General features: G+C 42.7%; 1 protein-coding gene across 3 annotated transcripts; it reads left to right on the forward strand.

Annotated features, from left to right (window-relative positions):
* Positions 1 to 9,649: 9,649 nt before the first annotated feature.
* Positions 9,650 to 17,458, forward strand: pax8 (paired box 8). 3 transcript variants are annotated; one of them, XM_084935272.1, is made up of 11 exons: positions 9,709 to 9,799; positions 11,372 to 11,537; positions 11,669 to 11,866; positions 12,055 to 12,131; positions 12,311 to 12,436; positions 13,242 to 13,417; positions 13,497 to 13,617; positions 13,849 to 14,103; positions 14,315 to 14,416; positions 15,568 to 15,657; positions 16,426 to 17,458. In XM_084935272.1, the coding sequence occupies exons 1-11, from the start codon at positions 9,778 to 9,780 to the stop codon at positions 16,494 to 16,496; spliced, it is 1,404 nt and encodes a 467-aa protein (XP_084791398.1). In that variant the 5' UTR covers positions 9,709 to 9,777; the 3' UTR covers positions 16,497 to 17,458. The 3 variants fall into 3 exon arrangements, with proteins under 3 accessions (XP_084791396.1, XP_084791397.1, XP_084791398.1); XM_084935270.1 differs by lacking the exon at positions 13,849 to 14,103 and having other exon boundaries at positions 9,650 to 9,799; XM_084935271.1 differs by lacking the exon at positions 13,849 to 14,103 and having other exon boundaries at positions 9,650 to 9,799; positions 11,396 to 11,537.
* Positions 17,459 to 21,947: the final 4,489 nt, after the last annotated feature.

A 21,947-nucleotide genomic window follows, 5' to 3' on the forward strand; every position in this document is an offset into this window, starting at 1 on the left:
TTGCTAAATAATGTCACAAATTATATATGGATCTACTTCTTTTTAGGTGAGGTGGTTTGGTGTTATGTGTACTCTACAGTGTCCTTTGTCCTTTATCACACCCAACACAGACCAACCAGTGGGAGCCTGCTTCCTGTTAAAACAGAGTTTTTCCTTCCTACTGTTGCCAAGTGCTTGGTCACTGGGTGTCATGTGATTGTTGGGTTTCTTGCTATTACTGTAGGGTCTTTACCTTACAATATAAAGCACCTTGTGGTGACTGTTGTTGTGAACTGGCACTATATTAATTGAATTGAATTGAATTGAACTGAACTGAACTGAACTGAACTGAATTGAATTGAATTGAATTGAATTGAATTGAATTGAATTGAATTGAATTGAATTGAATCATTCCTGTGCCACATCTCGATGAACAAAAGGGATTTAAAGCATTTGTGACTCATTAAATTAGTGAGTATTTAAACGTTTCTCCAGTGATTGCTTGAGGTTGGCTACAAATCCAAGTCCCTATGGACTCCCATGCTAAATGAAAACATAATTATGTTTACAGCCTAGTTAAAAAAAACATCAGTTTTCCCTTTAGGATAACAGTAGAGAGGTAAAGTTTTATTATTTTTATTAAATTTGCCCATGAAATTGTATATAATAAAGGAAGTGTTTGCTCTGGTGACAGATAGGTGCAATTTTGTCCTGTTCAGCATTTTTTTTTTGTACCCTAGTAAACATTGCTTTTAGGTTTTCTTCTGAGCACATTTTGTTACTGGTGAAAATATGCACAGCCCTTAATGTTATAATTAATACAAATGATCCTTGACGACCAAGCTGGCTATCCAGATATGTTTAAGTTCCAGTTGAACAAAAACAGAATTACTAGGCTTGTCCAGATACCCTGTGCAGCTGCTCTTACACGCAGCATCCATGAGTCTAAGGCATGCTCACAGTACAGGGAGTGCAGAATTATTAGGCAAGTTGTATTTTTGAGGAATAATTTTATTATTGAACAACAACCATGTTCTCAATGAACCCAAAAAACTCATTAATATCAAAGCTGAATGTTTTTGGAAGTAGTTTTTAGTTTGTTTTTAGTTTTAGCTATTTTAGGGGGATATCTGTGTGTGCAGGTGACTATTACTGTGCATAATTATTATGCAACTTAACAAAAAACAAATATATATCCATTTCAATTATTTATTTTCACCAGTGAAACCAATATAACATCTCCACATTCACAAATATACATTTCTGACATTCAAAAACAAAACAAAAACAAATCAGCGACCAATATAGCCACCTTTCTTTGCAAGGACACTCAAAAGCCTGCCATCCATGGATTCTGTCAGTGTTTTGATCTGTTCACCATCAACATTGCGTGCAGCAGCAACCACAGCCTCCCAGACACTGTTCAGAGAGGTGTACTGTTTTCCCTCCTTGTAAATCTCACATTTGATGATGGACCACAGGTTCTCAATGGGGTTCAGATCAGGTGAACAAGGAGGCCATGTCATTAGTTTTTCTTCTTTTATACCCTTTCTTGCCAGCCACGCTGTGGAGTACTTGGACGCGTGTGATGGAGCATTGTCCTGCATGAAAATCATGTTTTTCTTGAAGGATGCAGACTTCTTCCTGTACCACTGCTTGAAGAAGGTGTCTTCCAGAAACTGGCAGTAGGACTGGGAGTTGAGCTTGACTCCATCCTCAACCCGAAAAGGCCCCACAAGCTCATCTTTGATGATACCAGCCCAAACCAGTACTCCACCTCCACCTTGCTGGCGTCTGAGTCGGACTGGAGCTCTCTGCCCTTTACCAATCCAGCCACGGGCCCATCCATCTGGCCCATCAAGACTCACTCTCATTTCATCAGTCCATAAAACCTTAGAAAAATCAGTCTTGAGATATTTCTTGGCCCAGTCTTGACCTTCCAGCTTGTGTGTCTTGTTCAGTGGTGGTCGTCTTTCAGCCTTTCTTACCTTGGCCATGTCTCTGAGTATTGCACACCTTGTGCTTTTGGGCACTCCAGTGATGTTGCAGCTCTGAAATATGGCCAAACTGGTGGCAAGTGGCATGTTGGCAGCTGCACGCTTGACTTTTCTCAGTTCATGGGCAGTTATTTTGCGCCTTGGTTTTTCCACACGCTTCTTGCGACCCTGTTGACTACTTTGAATGAAACGCTTGATTGTTCGATGATCACGCTTCAGAAGCTTTGCAATTTTGAGACTGCTGCATCCCTCTGCAAGATATCTCACTATTTTTGACTTTTCTGAGCCTGTCAAGTCCTTCTTTTGACCCATTTTGCCAAAGGAAAGGACGTTGCCTAATAATTATGCACACCTGATATAGGGTGTTGATGTCATTAGACCACACCCCTTCTCATTACAGAGATGCACATCACCTAATATGCTTAATTGGTAGTAGGCTTTCGAGCCTATACAGCTTGGAGTAAGACAACATGCATGAAGAGGATGATGTGGACAAAATACTCATTTGCCTAATAATTCTGCACTCCCTGTATACAGCTACGATTCACCATGTGCATCATTTTTAGTTTAGCTTGGTAACATGCTAGCATTTCCTAATCAGCCATGAACATGAAACTCAGCTGAGGCTGGAAGAATCTGAAACTGACACCGTGATGGACGGTGCTGCACGAATGTGGAGAGCAGATCGCCAAAGTTAATACAATTCATGCTGAGAGGCAACATCGTGTCTGCTTCAAATCCACACAAAAATGGTAACCTTAAACATCCCGTATAACACTCCTTTGTAATCCATTGGTGACAGGCAGGTTGTATTTGTAGAAACCTAGCAACTTAACTGGAGCTATAAAGTCACTCTCCAAGGACACTTCACAGGGATACTATTGGGTTAAAAAGGAAACTAGGAAATGTCACGTCTCTTCAGCAAGTTCATCAGAAGCAGGAAGTAATAAGGCACTGATCCAGAGGATGACACAATGTGCTTTGTTTTTCTTGATTTTTCATTTGCTTCACATTCTTTGATATTTTCTGCATTATGGCTACATACCACTCCGAGGATAACGAGGCTCTTTTACTTTACGTACGATCAGCTCTGCGGTCTCACTTTTTTTCTTGCAAGGAGAGCACCTGAGTTCCCCTGAGGACACTCGGCTCCACACCCCTTCAACTGTTGCAGCCAATTGCAAGCTTTGTGATGCACGTCTCCTTGGTAATCTCTTCTGAGTGACAGGTATGAAGACAAGGTCCACCAGCTGCTCTGATCAAAGTCTCCTTCTTTTACCCAGAGAGTGCTGTTGTCAGTTTGTGGCCTGTATCACCCACCCTCCTGCTTTGTGTAAATTATTAAGGAAATAACTGCACGTTTTAATAAGTTCCTCCACTTTTATGTTGTTTTAGGGGGGAAGAAAGAAAAATACTGGAGAAAAAGACTCAGAGGAAATTAAAAACTTGATGGTGATCGGTCATGAAAGTGAAAGTTCCTATCTGACCACCGGTCCAAGTTGCATGTGGGCTAAACACAGCTCAACATTACGTCCCAGCCAAGCCCCTCTGCTGCTAATGGCTATTACTGCCAGCACGCCATTGTACGTTTCACAATAGCAATCATGCTGGGATTTTGTGTGGAGCTTGCTGGCAACAGTTATTAGCCCTCCGAAAGAAACTTAAAAGGGGAATCAGTCAAGAGAAGAACAAGAAGATTTGGGGTCCCAAGTTGTGTGGGGTGATGGCGGCGGCGGTGGTGGTGATGGAGGGGGTCAGCAGGGTGGAAGGGGGTGAGGTCAGAGGGTAACAGCAAAGCGGAAATGGGGAGGAACAAGGGAGAACAATGGACAGGGATGAACTAAGACAGACAAAGCTGGAGGGAGGGTGGACAGTGCACAAAACACAGGAAGATGGGAAGAAAAAGATGAAGGGACAGAATGGAGGGGAGCTACAACAGATGGTAAAGGCTGGTTGGAGAGAGAGAGGAGGCACTGAAAAGCTGCTGGCAACACATGCATCACGAGAGTAACAGCAAGGAAGGAAGGCTTGACACCTAAACATGTCTGGATGCCATATGGTAACATATAGGCTACACTGTAGATCACTAAGGTTCACATGTCTGGAGCTTTGTGGGCAAAGTGTGAATCAAACTCCCCCCAATGAAATGTGTACTTCTATGAACCCTCTCATGGCCCCAGTGACACACCTGAGGAGCTTCAGCTTAACAGAATAAGCCATCAAGTCCGAATTTGAGTGAATAAACATTCATTATAACAGAAATACTTCATATGTAAGCAGCAGTTATATTTTCCTCACGCGTTTGTCAGTGTGAGAAGCCCCTTGTAGATAAGATTAGGATAGAAAATGTATGTTTTAGAAGTTGTGCGCTAAAATCGTTGCCCTAATGGGATCATCAATACTGAGATGTTTCTCCAGCTATTATGGCCTAATTATGTGGCTCATCTCGACTCGCTGACCACAAAGAGACAAGCGCCCACCAGGCTTAGATTTATTAAAGTTGTCATTAAGTGGATGGTTTTTTTTTTTCTTCCTCTCCCATTTATCTTTACGGGAGCGCGCAGAAGCACAGAAAGCGATTTCTCGGCGCGTGCACAATGAGACGGACACCCGCACACTTCTGCTTAATCTGAGTGAGAGAGTCTGAGCTGTTAAATATTTGTGGAAACTTTGTTGTGTGTGCGCGTGCGTGCGTGTGTGTTTTGATGAAATGACGAAATCGAGCTCGTGCCCAGGCGGACTGTGCGTCCTTGGCATTCGGCGGCTCCTTGCACACCTGATTTATCCCGTGCTACCCACCCACCCTCCTTTTCATGACATATTTTAGCTTTGAGACCAGGTTTATCACCTGAATAACCTGGAGATCGTTTCCAGGTCCAATTTTCTTCACAAACTCTAGGATATAAAGGAAATATAAAGAGGATAGTTGAGGATGATTTCCTATCTCTGGAGTCGGAAATGCTCGCTCTGGCTGACCTTTTACCCCCAACTTTTGTTGCCACCTGTAGCCGCAGGTCACCAGGTTTCTTACAGGGACACACACTTTGCTCGGGGAAATCAGTCCGGAGATACACAACAAACACGACACACCCGGAGAAAAATAAAATAGTCCTATAAGTGGAATTTTTCTTTTGTCCTGAGTGCGCCTTTTAATTTTTAACCCAAACAGACCGAACTGCTCTTAAGTTTCCCCCCCTTGCGTGTGTCCCACTGAACATTTTCTGCACGTTTCAGAGACTTCCCACAGTTATCGCTCAGGGTAAATAAGTGCACTTTTTCTAAATTGGCCGGCACAGCAATCAAGAGGGAAAACGATGAGTTCCAAAGACATGAAAACTGAACGAGGAAGCAGAGAGTGGCTTAAAAGTCTGTCAACAAGCCTTTAGCGAGTCTTTATGAGGAACGATTTAACATTTGTTCACTTTGGGGATATATGAGGAGTGATGTGAAATTCATACAAGTGCACATCTTGTCTGGCGAGGATTGCATTTGGATAGCCTTGCAGTTATAACACTTATTCAAAATGAACACAGTAAATCCAGCCTAATGCGCCAGTCTGCGTGTAAATAGAGTTTTAGCAGTGATCTTGTTTTATCTTGTAAACAGACTGGATTTAGTACGTTAATTACACAAATACAACCTTTTGATGAGCTGTTTATAAAGTAAAGCCAAATCTTCTTCTTGTACAATAAAGTATATCCTATTTTTTCTATAATATTTTTTACACCTAAATGCGCAATAATTCAAACTGAATTTATAGTTTAAGAGAAAACATTTGGATTGTAAATCTTGGACCATGGCGTTCATTTCTCTCCTCTTACATCTTCCGTGCGAATTTATGTTTTTCAGTAATTTATGTTTTCAAATAAAACGCAAAACTTTTTGTGTTTTATGCTTTTTCATAATATCTTACAGCCTCAACTTTGACATTCTCCAGCTGGGGAAAAATTAAGGTTAAGAAACTTTTGACATATTTAACAGTAACTTCTTCATGTCGGTCTTCCTGCGTTCGGAGAGGCCGGTGGATTTTGGGGCGTGTATGAATTTCGCCCCTTGGCAAATGGAGTCGTATAATTAAAGGCTATTTTAATTCAAAGTATGATACCAATCGTTGAGTTTTAATCCCTTGTTAAACTCTCGGTAACCTCTCTGTCCCTCTCTCCTTCTCTTCTCTGCCACCTCTCCCTTCAGGCACTTGTCATTTTCTCTGCGCTCCGATCACTTTACAGAGGACTGTTTCTGCTTCCAGCTAATACTACGATTCCTTTAATGTGCTGGCGTTTGTGTTTATTTTAAAACACTCGACCCTTTGTCCAGCAACGGCTCTGACCTGACCATGTGCAGTGGCAGAGCTTTTCAAAGACGACGAATGAACGATTTCCAGAGCGCAAAGTTGATTCTTTCTTTCTTTATTTCCCAGATCGTATTCTTTTAAGTCCATACAGCCGAGTAAAGCCACTTGAATTTGAGACAGACGACACGGTGCCATTGGTGCCTGTTATTAGAGGTGTTGTGTTTGTTTTACAGGCTCATGAGAACAACGTTTAACAGCGTCTTAAACTCACCGGGATCCTGACACCCTGCTGTCACATCACGCACACGCAGGGGCCTGCTGCAAGTACGGTGCAGAAAGTCAAACCAAGAACTACTTTTTTTTTTTCAACTACACAAAACCACTACGTGGACACACTGAAGCACGGATGCGTTCTTTACATAAAAGCTGGAAAAAGCTCAAATGCAAAAAAAAAACCCTTTAGTGTCTTGCAGCTTACTTCAGAAGCCCCTCTGTCTCCTGTGTGAGCCAAAAACTTTTTTTTTTCTCATCATATTTAGTTGTTTTTTTGTTTTTATTCTAATGCTGTATGCAACCAGTAAAAGGTTTACCTTGTATCGTTTTTTAAAGACATGCAGGCTAATTTTTGTTGTTAAAAATGAAGGAAGAGAGCAACATTTAAAAATAAGATATAGAGGAAGTACAACAAAAAGATTATAGGACCAGAGGTTTATTTAATTTTCGTGTTTTTATTTATTATCTATTTATTTATTATTCGCGGAGAATTTTATTTTGGTAAAGACTAATTATTTGAATTGTTATTACTTTTATTTTTTGGTTAAACTATATTTATATAAATAACGTGATTCCTCATTGGTTGCGAAGATTAATTTGTTTCCCCCAATTTAATTTGGACATAAGCGTCTCTCCTGCTGACCTGAGAGTATTTTCCACCTTTCATTTTCTGCTCTTTGTTCGGTTAAAAAAAAAAAAAGTTTTGCAAAACATTTTTCAGTGGGACTCAGTGGGATCCTCCAGAGTCGCCTGTCAGGGAGGCATCGCAGCAAATCGTGTGGAAGTCGGGCCCGGTGTCACACGCCGGTTCACCGTCTAATCAAAGCGGGCTGTCGCTGGAGGTGAATAGAAACAAGCCGCCTCCTGACAAGTGTTTCCGTACAGTCACTCAGGGGGTGTGATGCCATCAGAGCCCGCGGTCAGTCATCCTGTCCCACTTTTTTCCCCTCTCCTCCTCAAAAAAACCAAAAACCAACCCAAAACACACCTCCTCCATCCTCCTCGTCCAATGGCTGCAGTGCTCCATCCTCTGCGCAGCCCTGCTGGATAAAACCTGAGTCAGTGCCGACTGCGCACACACGACGCAACACAACGCAGCACAACAGCGGTCCATCCTCCTCCAACGCGGCTCGGACGCACACCACTAGAGATCGTTTGGATAATATCAGAATATTTGCTGTGGAACATTTTTTATGATTATTGCTGTTATTTCGAGCTCCTGCGTGGAAAGGTAAGCCCTCTTCTAAAGTGAACATGTTTTCTGTGTGATCTGTCATGTCTGAATGAGAACGTTAGACAATCTTGACAACACGGAGAGAAATCACCCCGCAAAATGCTGCGAGACAGAGCTCAGGGTTTAACGCTGTTCCCGTGAAAGAGGGAGAGAAAAACAAGACGTTATCTAAAGAATTTAATTAAAGTTGAAAAATGTGCGCAGAAAAAAACAAAGAGTGTGTCTGTTTTGTGTCTTTAAGTGACATAATTCGAGTGACCTTATAGGCACGGGTCCTCGCGCAAAAACAGATGAATAATTCTTATTAATTTTCCAAAGTGCATTGATTTCTTAAAATAAATAAATAAATTGTTCCTCCTAAAATAAAAGGCACCCCCATCACAGTCAATGATACATTCATTAACGCAAACTGTCTTGTTTTTATGCTAAATTTGGAATTGTGAGCAAAACAGCGAGGCCTTCAATTTCTGCTGGAAATCACGTTTTCCACTGAACATTTATAACCGTCGTTAATACAAGCGATCGATAACAGCGGGCAGCTTATTAAATCAATAATTACACAGTTTTAGTCATGATACATTCACGTCCAAACGTAAAAGTTAGCCCGCTGTGGATCATCTCTGTGTACCGGCTCTTTATTTGGCCTGATCGAAGTAAATTAAATAAAACACACTTGATTTAATTTTACATTAGAGTCATGTCATCTTAGTTTAAATGCTTTTAAGTTTTTCTTCACCACCTACCTCCAATTGCCATTATTAATAATCATCTAGAAGTTCGATTTTTTATTTTTATTTTTTAAGACTATCACACATGTTTCAGGTTTCAAAATATTACATGTTTCTAATTGCTAACAAAAATAAGTCAAATAAAGTCAAATAAAGTAAGTACTTACCAAAAGAGATGAAAAAAGTAGATAACTGTCACTGGTTTGTTCAGCGAAATTAAAAGAGTGTGTTTCAGTTAATAATAAATGAATTAGTATCAGGTAAATTAGACCTGGGCATGCGCTGTAGGTTGGATTATTAGTACCTGGGATGTTAAAGTTATTGCATGTAAACTGAACTGAATCAGGCTGTCCAGGTGTCCTGTCCGTCATTTAAAACTGCCTCCCAGCAGGTCATGACAGCATTTTGATCATTTAGAGAAACCAGCAGCGGCTTTATTGACTTTTGATCCACTTCTGCTTACCTGCTTTTTTTAGGACGGGCGTCTTATCGTTTCTTTTTTCTTCTTCCCTCGTTACTCATAAATTACCACTTGATGTTTTTGCTCGTTTTCGTGAGAATTTCACGGAGCTGAAAAGTCCTTCGGTGTACAGCAGCTGAACAGATGAAGCCTGTAGACAAGACACACACACACACACACAGCCAAAAACAACTGCCAGCCACCGCGTCTACAATGGATCTAAGAGCTAATCGTTATACAGACCTGCGTGTCCTTAAACCGAGAAATGATAACACATTATTATTTTTCATCTCTCTAGCTGGCCTCTCACTTTAACACATCCAACGTGAAGTCCTGTCATTTCAGCTCCATGTCTCGTAGAGACTGCTGCCATGATGTTTACCTCGGCTTTCATTCGGTACTGACCGCATATACATAAATGTATCGCTATAATAAACAAATCATCGCTATAATAAGACAAATCAAATACAGTCTTTATAATGCCATAAAGAATATGGCCTAAATCTCCTACAGACTGTTCAATCATCACACCGTAGCCCACCAGCACAAGCAGGTGGGCCACAGGTAGACCTAACGGTGTGAGATGAACGCGCAGAGAGGAAACGTTTGTTTAGTAGGAGTTCAGAGGCCTCACAGATATGACCAGCAGCCAGTTTCACAAACACCTTGATGTCCTGCAGCTCGAAGTCGGTGGGAGAACACTCATGCCAGACCAGGCAGGGGTAGGAGTATAAACACACTTTAACCGGGTCGGCGTGGAGGAGGAGAGCGTCACGTTCAGCTGGTGGAGCAACAAGCACAAACTCAGGGATATGTCCAGTAACACCGGGAGAGGTAAATACTGAGATGTGTTCTTCTATGAAGACCGTGGACTATCTATCTATCTATCTATCTATCTATCTATCTATCTATCTATCTATCTATCTATCTATCTATCTATCTATCTATTAACCCATGCTTTGTTTTTCTGTGTGTGCGTGGTGTCAGTGCGCCGTGCGCGTTCACGCACTACCCCCCTGTCCGCCTCGGGGCCGCTCCGCTTTAATATCCTGCAGGTTGATGAAGCTTGGCAGGGAGATTTTTTTCCACACTCGGCTGGCAGCGTTAATAGAGGCTGCCCTCCCTCCATGCCTCGGCCTCGTCCGGCCGCTGTTTGATGTGGAAATGAAAGCTGGGGGGAAAAAGAGAAAAGGCTGAGAGAAACGAGCGACTCAATGGGGTTAAATTAAAAGCAATGGTGTTCTTGCAGAGTCACCACCGTGCAAGCCTTTAGAGAAGACATGGAGGATATGCCGGGGCGAAGCAGGGGAGCACTTTGTGCCTAATTTGGAGTAAATGCGCGCAGAAAATCAGCTTCATGTGCATTAAAAATGAAAAAAAAAATCACGTTATTGTAGAACACCAGTCACATTTCTGTAGTGTAAAAAACAATACATATACATATTTTTTATATGTGCCAGAGAACAGATATTAAACTTTAATAATTCATGTGAACAGATGCTTCTCAAAAACAGGCTGGAAACGCATAAAATAATAAAAACTAAGTATAGACAATCCAATTTTTTCTTCTTTTTTTTTTTACTTGAACTTCAAAGTTTAAAATGTTACCCCACCCCCACCCCCCCTCCACCTCGCCCCTTCACTGAGTGACATGTTCTCCTGAAATGTAAAATAACATTAGTCACTGTCACTGAAGCCAACTGAGCCTCAAATTAGCGGCCTATAAATGGGAACTGTGAGGAGAAAAGCCTGAAGGTGTTATTTATAAGGAGGCGATTAGCCAGTGGGATCATCAAAGAACCATTAGTTTTTCCAGAATGCGCATTTCTGTTTGTTGCCAGTGTTAAACACAAAAGCAATTTCACACCCAAAATAACTGAAGTTTTGATCAATATCAGCTTTTTTCCTATTTATAAAACTTTTAAACACACAAAAAGCTTCCAGAAAAGACGGACGCTAACCACATCCAAGTATCAAAAGGTCTCACTAACCTCCACGACTCACTGCCATCTTGTTTATTATCTAAATCTAAAACATCAGTCTTGCTTTAGGGATAAATTCTGTTTACTTTAGATAAATTAAATATGCCCGATTCTGCAAAATATAGCACTAACATTTAATCATTAGTATTTTTTTATTTCTTTTAATTATTTTTATGTTATATTTTAAATAAAATATAAATAGATTAAAACACTGAGTAAAGTTCTGGTATGAACCTGTAAAATCTGTGTGTGTGAACTTTTAGATCATTTATTTCCATGCAAACAGCTTTTATGGAGTTAACCTGGATAAATGATGTGTGAATCAGCAGGTGTGATTGAATCAACATGCATGTGTGCGTGTGTGCAGACAGGTGCACGTGAGTTCCATGACATTTATAAGTGTTCATCCCCCCTCCTCCCCCAGGTCATGGGGGTCTTAACCAACTAGGTGGAATGTTTGTTAATGGACGCCCGCTTCCGGAGGTGATCCGGCAACGCATTGTGGACATGGCCCATCAGGGGGTTCGGCCTTGTGACATCTCCCGGCAGCTTCGAGTCAGCCACGGCTGCGTCAGCAAGATCCTGGGACGGTGAGTCCTCAACTTCCTGTTAATTGTTCCTGTTAATGAGAGTCTCGAGAGCTGAGAGGTTGCTTAATCATCAGGAGCACTTTTATGTCCTGTCTAAACTTTCCACTTACAAAATCATCTTTCCCTTCCAGCTACTATGAGACAGGCAGCATCAAGCCCGGTGTGATTGGCGGCTCCAAGCCCAAAGTGGCCACTCCTAAGGTTGTGGAGAAGATCGCTGAGTACAAGAGGCAGAATCCCACCATGTTCGCCTGGGAAATCAGAGACCGGCTGCTGGCGGAGGGAGTGTGTGACAGTGACACAGTGCCCAGCGTGAGCTCCATTAACAGGTGCCAAACTGAATTATGAATGAAATCGTGTAAGCCGGGGTTCAGGTGGTTAAGCAGCATTTAGCTGTGACTGGCTGAGTTCGGCTGAGCTGAATGGCTGAGACTGAGTGTGCTGCCTTTGTGTGTGTGTGTGTGGTATAATTAGTGGGAATGCTTTAATCCATTAAAAATTGTTGTTTTTGTTCCAGAATAATCCGAACGAAGGTCCAGCAGCCGTTTAACCTTCCTCTGGATGGAAAAGGCCTGAGTCCAGGGCAAACTTTGAGTAAGTCTGCACCATTTATGAACACATGTACGACAACAAGGGATGCTGGAAAGGATTAGGATTAAATACATTGCTCTGCAAGATTAAACTCGGGGCCCTCGTCACATCAGCAGCAAAGAGCTGCGCAGTATCGTTGTCTCAGATCTGTCTTTGTTGTTCTCTCTTTCTCTCGCTCTCAGTCCCCAGTTCTGCGGTCACCCCTCCAGAATCCCCGCAGTCGGACTCTCTGGGTTCAACTTACTCCATCAGTGGCTTGCTGGGTATTTCTCAACCCAACGGCGAAGGCAAAAGGAGCCACGATGACAGTAAGAAATCAATCTAGCAAACAAGACACCACAATCTGAAGCTGATTCATAAGAAAGACTGGGTTACTGCCCACTATCCTTAACAATACTGAGAAAACAAAGGCAAATATGGCTGGAAAAACTTGTTTCTAGGCCTTCTGCAGGCATGCACTCTAAAACTTTTAAAGATGAAAACAAGTATGGCTCTCCCAGCTGCTTTATTTAATCATTAATCTGACCTTGTTTCCTGTAAGAACACTTTCCTGTTGCAAGGGTATAACAGGCCAAAAGTTGTCCCTCGAACGCAAATTCAGCTTTACTTTATTAAGGTTTGCAAGGTCCTGTGCACGACAGGGCACGCTTAACACCAATCACTGTGACACAGCAGCGTCTGTCCTGTTCTTCAGCATTTAGACAGATCTCAGTTTTTCCTCCAATAACTAAAAAGCTGATGTCTGTCAGGGACTCAGGCAATCAAGTCGTTGATATCAGTGTAATCATTTGTTAGCGGTGATTTATGGCCTGCTTTCGTTTTTTTAATGTTGTGATTTCTAATAAATTCAAAGAAGTAGTAAGAGAGCGCAGACTTGGGATGGAGCTCTGAGGGACGCAGATGGCCACAAAGAACTACAAACCAGTTAATTAAGATTAGAGCCACTTAGGAACTGTGCCAAAGAGACAAGCTCTTTAGCTCTTTAGTTTTCAAATAATTGAAGGGGCCAAAATCTTCTCAGAGGACATTTAAATACCTTCAAGATAAAATTACTGTTTGCCAGTTTAACATGAAGCTTTCCTCCTCCTCTATCCTCCTCGTTGCCTCTCACAGGTGATCAGGAGAGCTGTCGGCACAGCGTGGACTCTCAGGGCAGCGGAGGCATCCCGAGGAAACAGATGAGAGTGGATCACTTCCCCACAGTCTCGCAACATCTGGACTGCGGCTTCGATCGTCATCACTATCCTCCGGATTCATTCGGATCAGCAGCAAACAGCAAAACCGAGCAGGTACTGACTGTTTGGACAGAAAAGCCTCCTTTCATTTTTTTACTTGTGCACTTGTAACAGCAGCCTTTATCATCCTCAGACTCTGTACCCGCTGTCCCTCATCAACGGTAGCCTAGACGAAGCCAAGACCAGCCTCTCATCATCCAGCTCTGCCATTGGACGAAATCTGTCGGCACACCAGAGCTACACCATGGTGACTGGTGAGACTCTTAATGCTGGATTTTGCTCTTTGACCTCCATTAACCACAGGGCCCAGAACCCTCCATATGCTGCCGCTCACTCTTTGTTCAGTTTTGGCATTTCACACAGTTCTTTTAGTCCTGCGTGTTTTTTCTTTTTTCACTTCCACCCATGTTCACCATTTGTTTTTGCTTTGTTTTGTTTTTTTATTTCCTTACCCACGCGCTGCACACTGGCTCTCGCCACCTCAGAGCCCGTACAGACCCTGCCACTTTGTCTAAAACAGGAAATGTCCCCAGAAGTGACCAGCACAACCCCCTCCCCAAACATGGCAGCCTGTAACCTGGCTTTTGTGGAGCTGCAGGCGCTGCAGAAACCCATTTCTGTCAGCGGCAGCAGCTGCAGCGGCAGCAGCAGCAGTTCCAACCATTTCCCCAACGCCTTCAACTCATTCTCCCATCATGCACCAGTGTACGGGCAATTCAGCAGTCAGTCTGTCATCTCAGGTAACGCAGCCATCCATCTCATCTCTGTTTACTTTTTGCTCATTCGTTTATTTTTCGGCATTTGAATGCTGCAGAAAGTTAAATGATAAACTGATCCTATAGTTTCAGCTTCAATTCAGTCTTTGCATCTTACACGTTTGTCCAGCACAAAACACCAATCTAAACATCCACCTCGGTGTTAAAGATGTGCGGCTTTTTTGTGTGCTTTCAGGGCGCGACATGGTGAGCTCCACCCTCCCTGGCTACCCACCTCACATCCCCTCCCCTGCTCAGACGGGATACTCTTCCTCTGCAATCACGGGAATGGTAGCAGGTAAGGAGTTGACCTGAAGGAATACGTTTTTGTTTTAAAAATGGAAAAATGGAAAGACAAGTAGAAAGAAAGAGAGAGAAAGAGGAGGAAGGAAAGGAAACAAAAAGAAGGAGCAGGGCAGGATGGCGGCTTGTAGATTAACCAGGAGACGGGCTGAGTTAATGAGTAGTCTTGCCAGGGTGAACGAGCTCAGGGGTGCACGTGAGCCCGATGGGGAGGGGTACAGGGAACTGGCTGGGGTTCCACCCTGCTGCCCACACCCCCTCACCCAGACACCTCTGACCACACATCGCCATGGGAACCAGGGGGCCCAGGAGGGAGATGCAATGGTTGTGGGTGGATGGGGCGTAAAGCTGGGAAGAGTAGAAGGTTTTTTTGTTGTTTTTTTTTTTTACAGGGTGTGTGTGTGTGTGTGTGTGTGTGTGTGTGTGTGTGTGTGTGTGTGTCAAGATGCCTGCATGTGAGCATAGAGAGAGAGTGTGTGTGTGTATGTGCATGTATGTGTGCGATCTGCCTTTTTTTTTTTTTATTTGAAGTCTGCCCTCCGAAGCGCGAAATGAGAGGGTCTGATTTATTATTTTTTCTGGTGGGCTCGCTGTGAAGAAGCGTTGATACACAATTACCGAGTAAGGTGGGGGGGTAGAAAAGGAGGAGGAGGTGGGGAGCTCAGGGATTCATTCCAGCCAACATAATTACCAATTAGATATTGGAATGTTTAAAAAAAAGAAGAAGAAGAAGAAGAAGAAGAAGAAAAGAAAAATGAAAGAAAGAGGAGTTGCCAGACAGGAAGTGCAGGATGGAGAGAGGAGGAGGGCATTTCAGAGGGCAGAGGCTGAACGATGGAAGGGGCCTAAGCGCTGGAGAAAGAGGGCGTAAAGGCTAGCTGTGTGCACGCACCACTGGGCCGAGGGATTTTACCCTCAGCCATCCACCTGCACCACAGATTAATGGTTTACAGGCCGCACTAACTGTCGGTGAATTATGAGCTAAGGCTGAACAGATGCTGGCACTCAGACAAACAACCTGCCGAGCTCCTTGCAATGCTCCAGCTTTGCATTTTAATAAAAAACGTCTCCTCGCGTGTTTCAGCTCGGAGCGTTTGGATTGTTTGCTCAACTTTATTTTTAAAATGTTCTTTTCCTTCTCTGCAGCAGGTGCAGATTACTCGGGTCAGTCCTACAGCCACTCGCCCTACACCTCGTACAGCGAAGCCTGGAGGTTCACCAACTCCAGCTTACTGGGTGAGTAACCGAGCACACGTAAGCCTAACCCCGTGAATATTTGTTACTAAGGCGGCGAACGTGTCCCCTGCGGAGCTTCTCCAGAATTCACAAACGGTTCACGAGAATTTTCTCTCTGACCTTATGATTCAGAAACATTTCACTCTGACTAGAATTTAATAGATGGCCTACCAGGAAGTGGCGCGCGCGTGACACCTAATGCACTTTTTGACCCCTCTACCTTTCTTTAACATATTCATTTATCTTGGTAAAAATTTTGCTGTATTAAAAGCCACATCTGGGCTGCAGAAAAAACAATATAACATCAGACAACTGGTAAAACAACTTTTCATTAACTAATGAGCAAAAAGTCATCTAAACCTTTAACATTTCCATTTCTCGACACTGAAATGTACAGTAGCTTGAAATTTATTCATTTTTACCTCAAAGACAGCAGTGTATGCAGTATTTAGCTGAATTTGTATTGTTGTATTGTTACTGCAGTTTTGTGGAGTGCAGGCAGGCATCTTGTAGTCTAATTGCTGGAGAAACTCGCTTTGTATTCTCATCTCATCACCAAATTTTATTAATTGACACAGAGGTGGAGGTTTGATGGCTGATTTTCTGCACTGCACCTTGTTTGAAACATACCCCAGCATCACTCATGCTTTTAGGGTTTTCGGGTCCCTCATTACGTGCAGGTCGCGATGGGCCTTCAGCCTCAAAGCACTCAGAGCCAAAGCTGTGACCACCAGCATCATCCAGCTCCATCTGTGTCTCCCCCCGCAGGCTCGCCCTATTACTACAGCTCGGCCTCCCGCACGGGCCCGCCATCTGCAGCCGCCTACGACCACCTCTAGTCCTCGCTGCTCGCCTCAGTCCTGATGGGCCTCCACGCCACGGTAAAGACTGGAGACCTTACCATCAGCTGATCTGATGTGGACCGAGACACGCAGCTCTAAACTGGAAGTGAACTCGAGACTTCTACTGATGACCCAGCAACACATTTTTTCTCTCCTTCTCGTCCTCTCACGGTCATCCTAAGCCTGCTCCTGTATTTATTTGCAGTCACAGACACCGTTTCCCAGGGTAGCTGTGACTCATGCACGTTTACACATTGCTAACCACGACCTCCTCCAGGGCTTGTTTCCACAGACTCCGCGGGAGCATATTTTCAGTATGAATCTATTCAGCGCTGTTTCGGCCAAAGACTGTTTTCTTTCTTCTTCTTTTCTTTTCCTGGCACATCTGCAACTTGACTCCACTGATCCAGTGAATAAGGGATATGCAACGTCTTTGTACTGAACTATGCCTGCTTTGTTTACAGCCTTTATTTTTTTTCTTTGTTTTTAAGAAGAGGGAAAAAACTGAATCCTATCCTATCACCACGAATCAATTTCTATTCTCAATCTACTTGTATGCTTGCCTGCAAATTCAGTTTGTGATTATTATTATTTTATTTTTTGTTACTGTAAATTCTGATTTTTCTGTTGGGGGAAAAAAAATCACAGTTACAGAAGAAAAGCCTCCATACGCCCCTCAAAGACAATTACATATCTGTCCAGCAATATGTACATAATGTAAATGAAGAATTACTTTATGGGGGAAGTGATGCAGTTTCACTAAGAGGGGAGGGGGCGATGATGATTTGGCCACTAAAAACCAACAAGGCTTGAAATACGTTTGTTTTTGCTTCAGTTAAATTGAGTTTGTTGTCATGCTGATGTTCTGATGTTTGGTAAAAACTGTGACTATTTTTTCTTATACTGTTATTAATATTATTGCAGATGTACATAATGAATTTCTAAAGAATTATTTTAATTAAAGCATGACAAATTTATGTGCTTTTTCCCTGTTTGCTTTCTCAATTCTCCAGAGCTCAATATATCAGGGAAATTGTGATACGTTAAATCGGTTATTATTATTATTATTATTATTATTATTATTGGTGGTGGTGGTGACGTCATCGTTGACGCGATTTCGGTGAGCTGACCCCCCCGCCAAAAAAAAACCCAACAACAACAGAAAAAAAACCCTGAAATGCTTTTTTTTTCCTACTCAGCATTTTTTTAAAGGACACAGTCAATGATCCCGAAAAACACGCGCATCTGTCTAATTTCTTTTTTTATTTTCTGCATCATGTACTTTTATTTGCAATTATTTCTTTCCTCTTTGCGGCCTCATTATAGAGCCGCCGTAACGAGGCCACGGTTCGGCGGTGCCGCGGCCCACCTGGTGCCACCACCACCTCCACCTCCACGCGGGATACCGCGAGATTAATGGAGAGAGGTCGGGACGATTTTTTCCTTTTTTTAAAAAATACATTTCTTTTTAAAATTTTTTGATTATTTAGAAAAAACAAAACAAAAACATAATATTAAAAATAATAAGACCGATAAAATAAATACATTTTCATTTTATTATTATTATGAAAATAAATGCGATAATAATGGGTTTTTTTTAATCTAACTTTTTTTTGTTGTTGTTTTATTTGTAACTTAATATCAGAATATTTATTTGAAACCTGCACTTGAACCTGATTGAACTCCTGTGTTGGATCTTCTGAGCTGCTCTTTACTCTCATTAGACCACCGCGATCGCTGTAGTCGTTTTTTAGTTCACGAACTTCTGCACAGTTCATGGCCTAATTCATCTTTAAAGAAACCCTCAAGTCTAATTATGTAACTCCTCAATCAGACTGCATGAAAGGTTTTCTCTGAGACAATCACCTGAAGTCCTCAGTCAGAGTGGGATCTGCTGATGAAGATCAGCCCTGACACGTTTCTGTTTACAGTATGCGCTCCTCTTTCTTTTTCTGTCCCCCCTCAAGTCTTCCATCTCCTCACATTTCACCATTTCCTGACTCACTCCTTTACAGCCCCTGCTTCCTCTTGCTCCTCCAGCCAAACCACTGTACACACACACACACACACACACACGCACACACACACACACACACACACACACACACACACACTGCTCTGTAAACTTTAAACAACACCAGAATTTCATCCCATTGTTGTCCAAGTGGCCTGGTCCACCCCAGACAGCCCATCAACCACCTAGACGCTCATTGGTTGCAAGTCCCTTGCTCAAGCATGCAGAGACATGATACACATCCATATACGCTCGTTCGCGTTCATGTGCCTCGCTGGAATGAGGAAAATCTTTTAAGAGAAACCCTTTTTTTCAGCTTCTCCAGCCAGCTGAGGACCAGCCAGAGAAATAACAGCAGCGAGTGTTAAACATTAACAGTCCTGCTGCCAAAAAACCCTACACATTACAACTGCTCCACAGACGACACAACAGAAATAACTCCTCTCTGTCTCTCCCCGGGCCTATTAGTGAGGAGGTTTCGGGCCACAGTGTTTCTGGTAATGAGCCCGGCAGCACAATACGGGCACCGGGCCGGAACAGCTGAGGGCAGACAAAGCTGGCAGGATGGGGCGACAGGGACTTACTACATTTAACAGAGAAACCGTGCTAACACTGTGCCCGTGAGTGTGTGTGTGCGAGAGACGGACAGACTGAGTGAGAGTGTGTGCTTGTGTGATATAACATTGTGTGTGGCGGTGAAGGCATGTGTCCCATTATCATTACTGGGACAAAGTGAAAGGCAGAATGGAGGGGGGCCCAGCAGAAATTGCTGCCAAAAAGGCAACAGAGGAGTGTGTGGCAATCAGTGGGATGACGGGCTGGGGTTGTCCTGCTCCAGTCATCTGGAAAGTTCTCCACTTATCTCTCGGCCCGAGATACTGGCCCACCAATTCAGCCTGACGAATACGTATAATGTAGGCTGGCAGAGTTTGTCCACCCAAATGAGCTGCAGGACACGCCGTTGTTTTTAACTGTGAATGGCAGCGCTGCCAGGCGGGCCCCGCCCGGGTCAACCTCTTTGTGACCCTTGATTAGACCCAGATTGTGTAAGTGAACCCATTACCTTATCACTAATTACTCTGAATGATTATTCTGAACTTCTCCTTCTTTAACAGAGCTAAAGGGGCAGAAGTGTGTTACAGGGAAATGTGCAACCCCATGGATGCATTTAAGAGAAGAACATGTGACGAGAAAATGATGAGTATGAGTGTGATGACTTTGGCAGCTGTAGTGTTGGTTCTGTGCAGCTCTGTGATACAGCAACTACTTCCCACAGTAGGGTAGAGTAAAGGCTAATGGAAGTGAGATTCATCGTACAGGTATTTAGCCTGTTCACTCAGTCCAGACCACTATCCAGCAATCTTATGTGCCAATATAACAGGAACCACAGCGGTGGTTTGGGAGGACTTATTGAACATTTAGCTGTGTTGTATGAAATGTATGATCTGCCTCAGTTCATACATTTCCATAGATTTCACAGGCTGACTCTCTAACTGTTACCCATGCAGAAGCAGGGAAACGTCACACGCCATGTCAGAAGCTTCTTGCAGTCGTCACTGTGTGTCTCTGAATGAATGAACTGAGGTTGTTAAACTCACCTTTCATTTTCCTGTTTTCTATATAATCACCGGTGAAGTTGATCAGAAAATGTCCAACCAGTCTGCTGCTGCACTGCAATGGCTGACTGATACCACGGGTGTGGTGAAGGCTCTCCACTGACGTTGCATTGAAAAAAACCCAGTATCATGTGGATGCTATACTTGTGCCTTCTTGTTGTTATTTCCACTACTGCTGATAAACTAATTATTATTATCCAGCATTTCTGAGCCCTCGCTATTCAAAACCCCAATACCAGCGATAACAATGACAGGACAAAGAAGGTAACAGATCTTCTAAGTGTACATTTTGTAGACAGCAGCTTGGTTTCATTTGTGGGGAGGGAGAGGAGGTTTTTTTCTACGGCCAACTTTGAGGATCAATATCATGGGGTAGTTTCAATAGTAAAACTAATTTCATGTTCATGATGTCGTGATTTTCTTTTCAGTCCAATCCTTGTACCTGACCATTTTCAGAGGAATGTTTTTATTAATATCATCATTGTTTTGTTAAGCCACTTAACACTCATCCAAGCATAAAAAGTTCTTAACTTAAGGGATGAACCTGTGCAGTGTGTGCACATAACAGAGCAACAGACAATAGCAAGTAACCCATTTTAAATTGTATCTGCCTGTTGCACAAACACATCATTTGTTCCCATTTAATTGTTTTATGCATCAACAAGGTGATTCGCAAAAAGCTATTAGCTGAAAACTTGGTATATCTATGTATAGTGTGCAGCATGGAGGACAAAAGAAGAAGTAGCCGTTCTGAAAAACTATCCACAGCAGTATTAACAGTATCTAAAAATGATCTCCTTAAGAAGCAGGCTGAGGTATGCCATATTAGACAAAAACTGCCCATATGGAAGAGATATATATAAATCTTATAAAGTTTGTATCTGTCTTGTGTGAAACTTGTATGAAAAGCATACAAGAGTGAAAACAGATATAAGATCCCTTGAAAAATTATATAAATGAAACTTGTATGTTTTGGATACTTCCTAAAACAATATATGAAAGTAATGAGAAAGTGGCCACTTTCATGAGTAAATCATATAAGTTATTACTATTTCTTTTCCATATGGGTGGACTGAAAATCAGTGGCGACAGGTCTGGTGGAGTAATAAAACCATCAGATTTTGATCTGCTATGCGATACCATTTGGAAAGGCTCTGATTGGCAACAGCTTTGTTGTTCAGCCTGATAATGATGAAAGCATACCTGCAACACTGTCAGCCATGGATTGGCCTCCCCAAAGCCCAGACCTCAACATTATTGAAGCAGTGTGGGATCAATTTGACCGAGAACAGATCAAAAGGCTGCCAGCATCCATTACACGTGTTTCAATAACTTGCTGCACGCATTTCCCATGTTCCTCAAAAAAAAAAAAAAAGAAAAAAAAAGAAAGAAACAAGGAGTGGCTCAAGATTTTTGCACAGTACTGTATATTGTGGTTATGACCTTTGTCTAGTTCAAGGTGGAGGACCAAACCACCTACTGCAATCCTCATCTAAATTTCACTGTAAGTCAATTTGCTCTCATAGGCCTGAAAAGAGGCCTCGGAACACCTGAGCAGACTTCAAATGATATCACCTCTCTCAAATTTCAAGAAGTTATCTAATCTCCTCCATCTTTAACTCTAATGCAGCTGGAACAAATGTGCCAGTCAAACAGAGCAAAGTGGCCAAACAGAGGCTGTTTCTGTGTCGGAGCAGGTAGAGGGAGGAAACACAGGTGCCCTGTGTCATACTGGCCTATTAAACAACACTAAGACCCCGAAGGCAGGAAGCTACTATTGACCAGGAGACATCAAGAAAAACGCACCTTTCAAAGCAC

Source organism: Perissodus microlepis, chromosome 7 (assembly GCF_051167445.1).
Source record: "Perissodus microlepis isolate ML-2025 ecotype Zambia chromosome 7, ASM5116744v1, whole genome shotgun sequence".
Lineage (NCBI taxonomy): Eukaryota > Metazoa > Chordata > Actinopteri > Cichliformes > Cichlidae > Perissodus > Perissodus microlepis.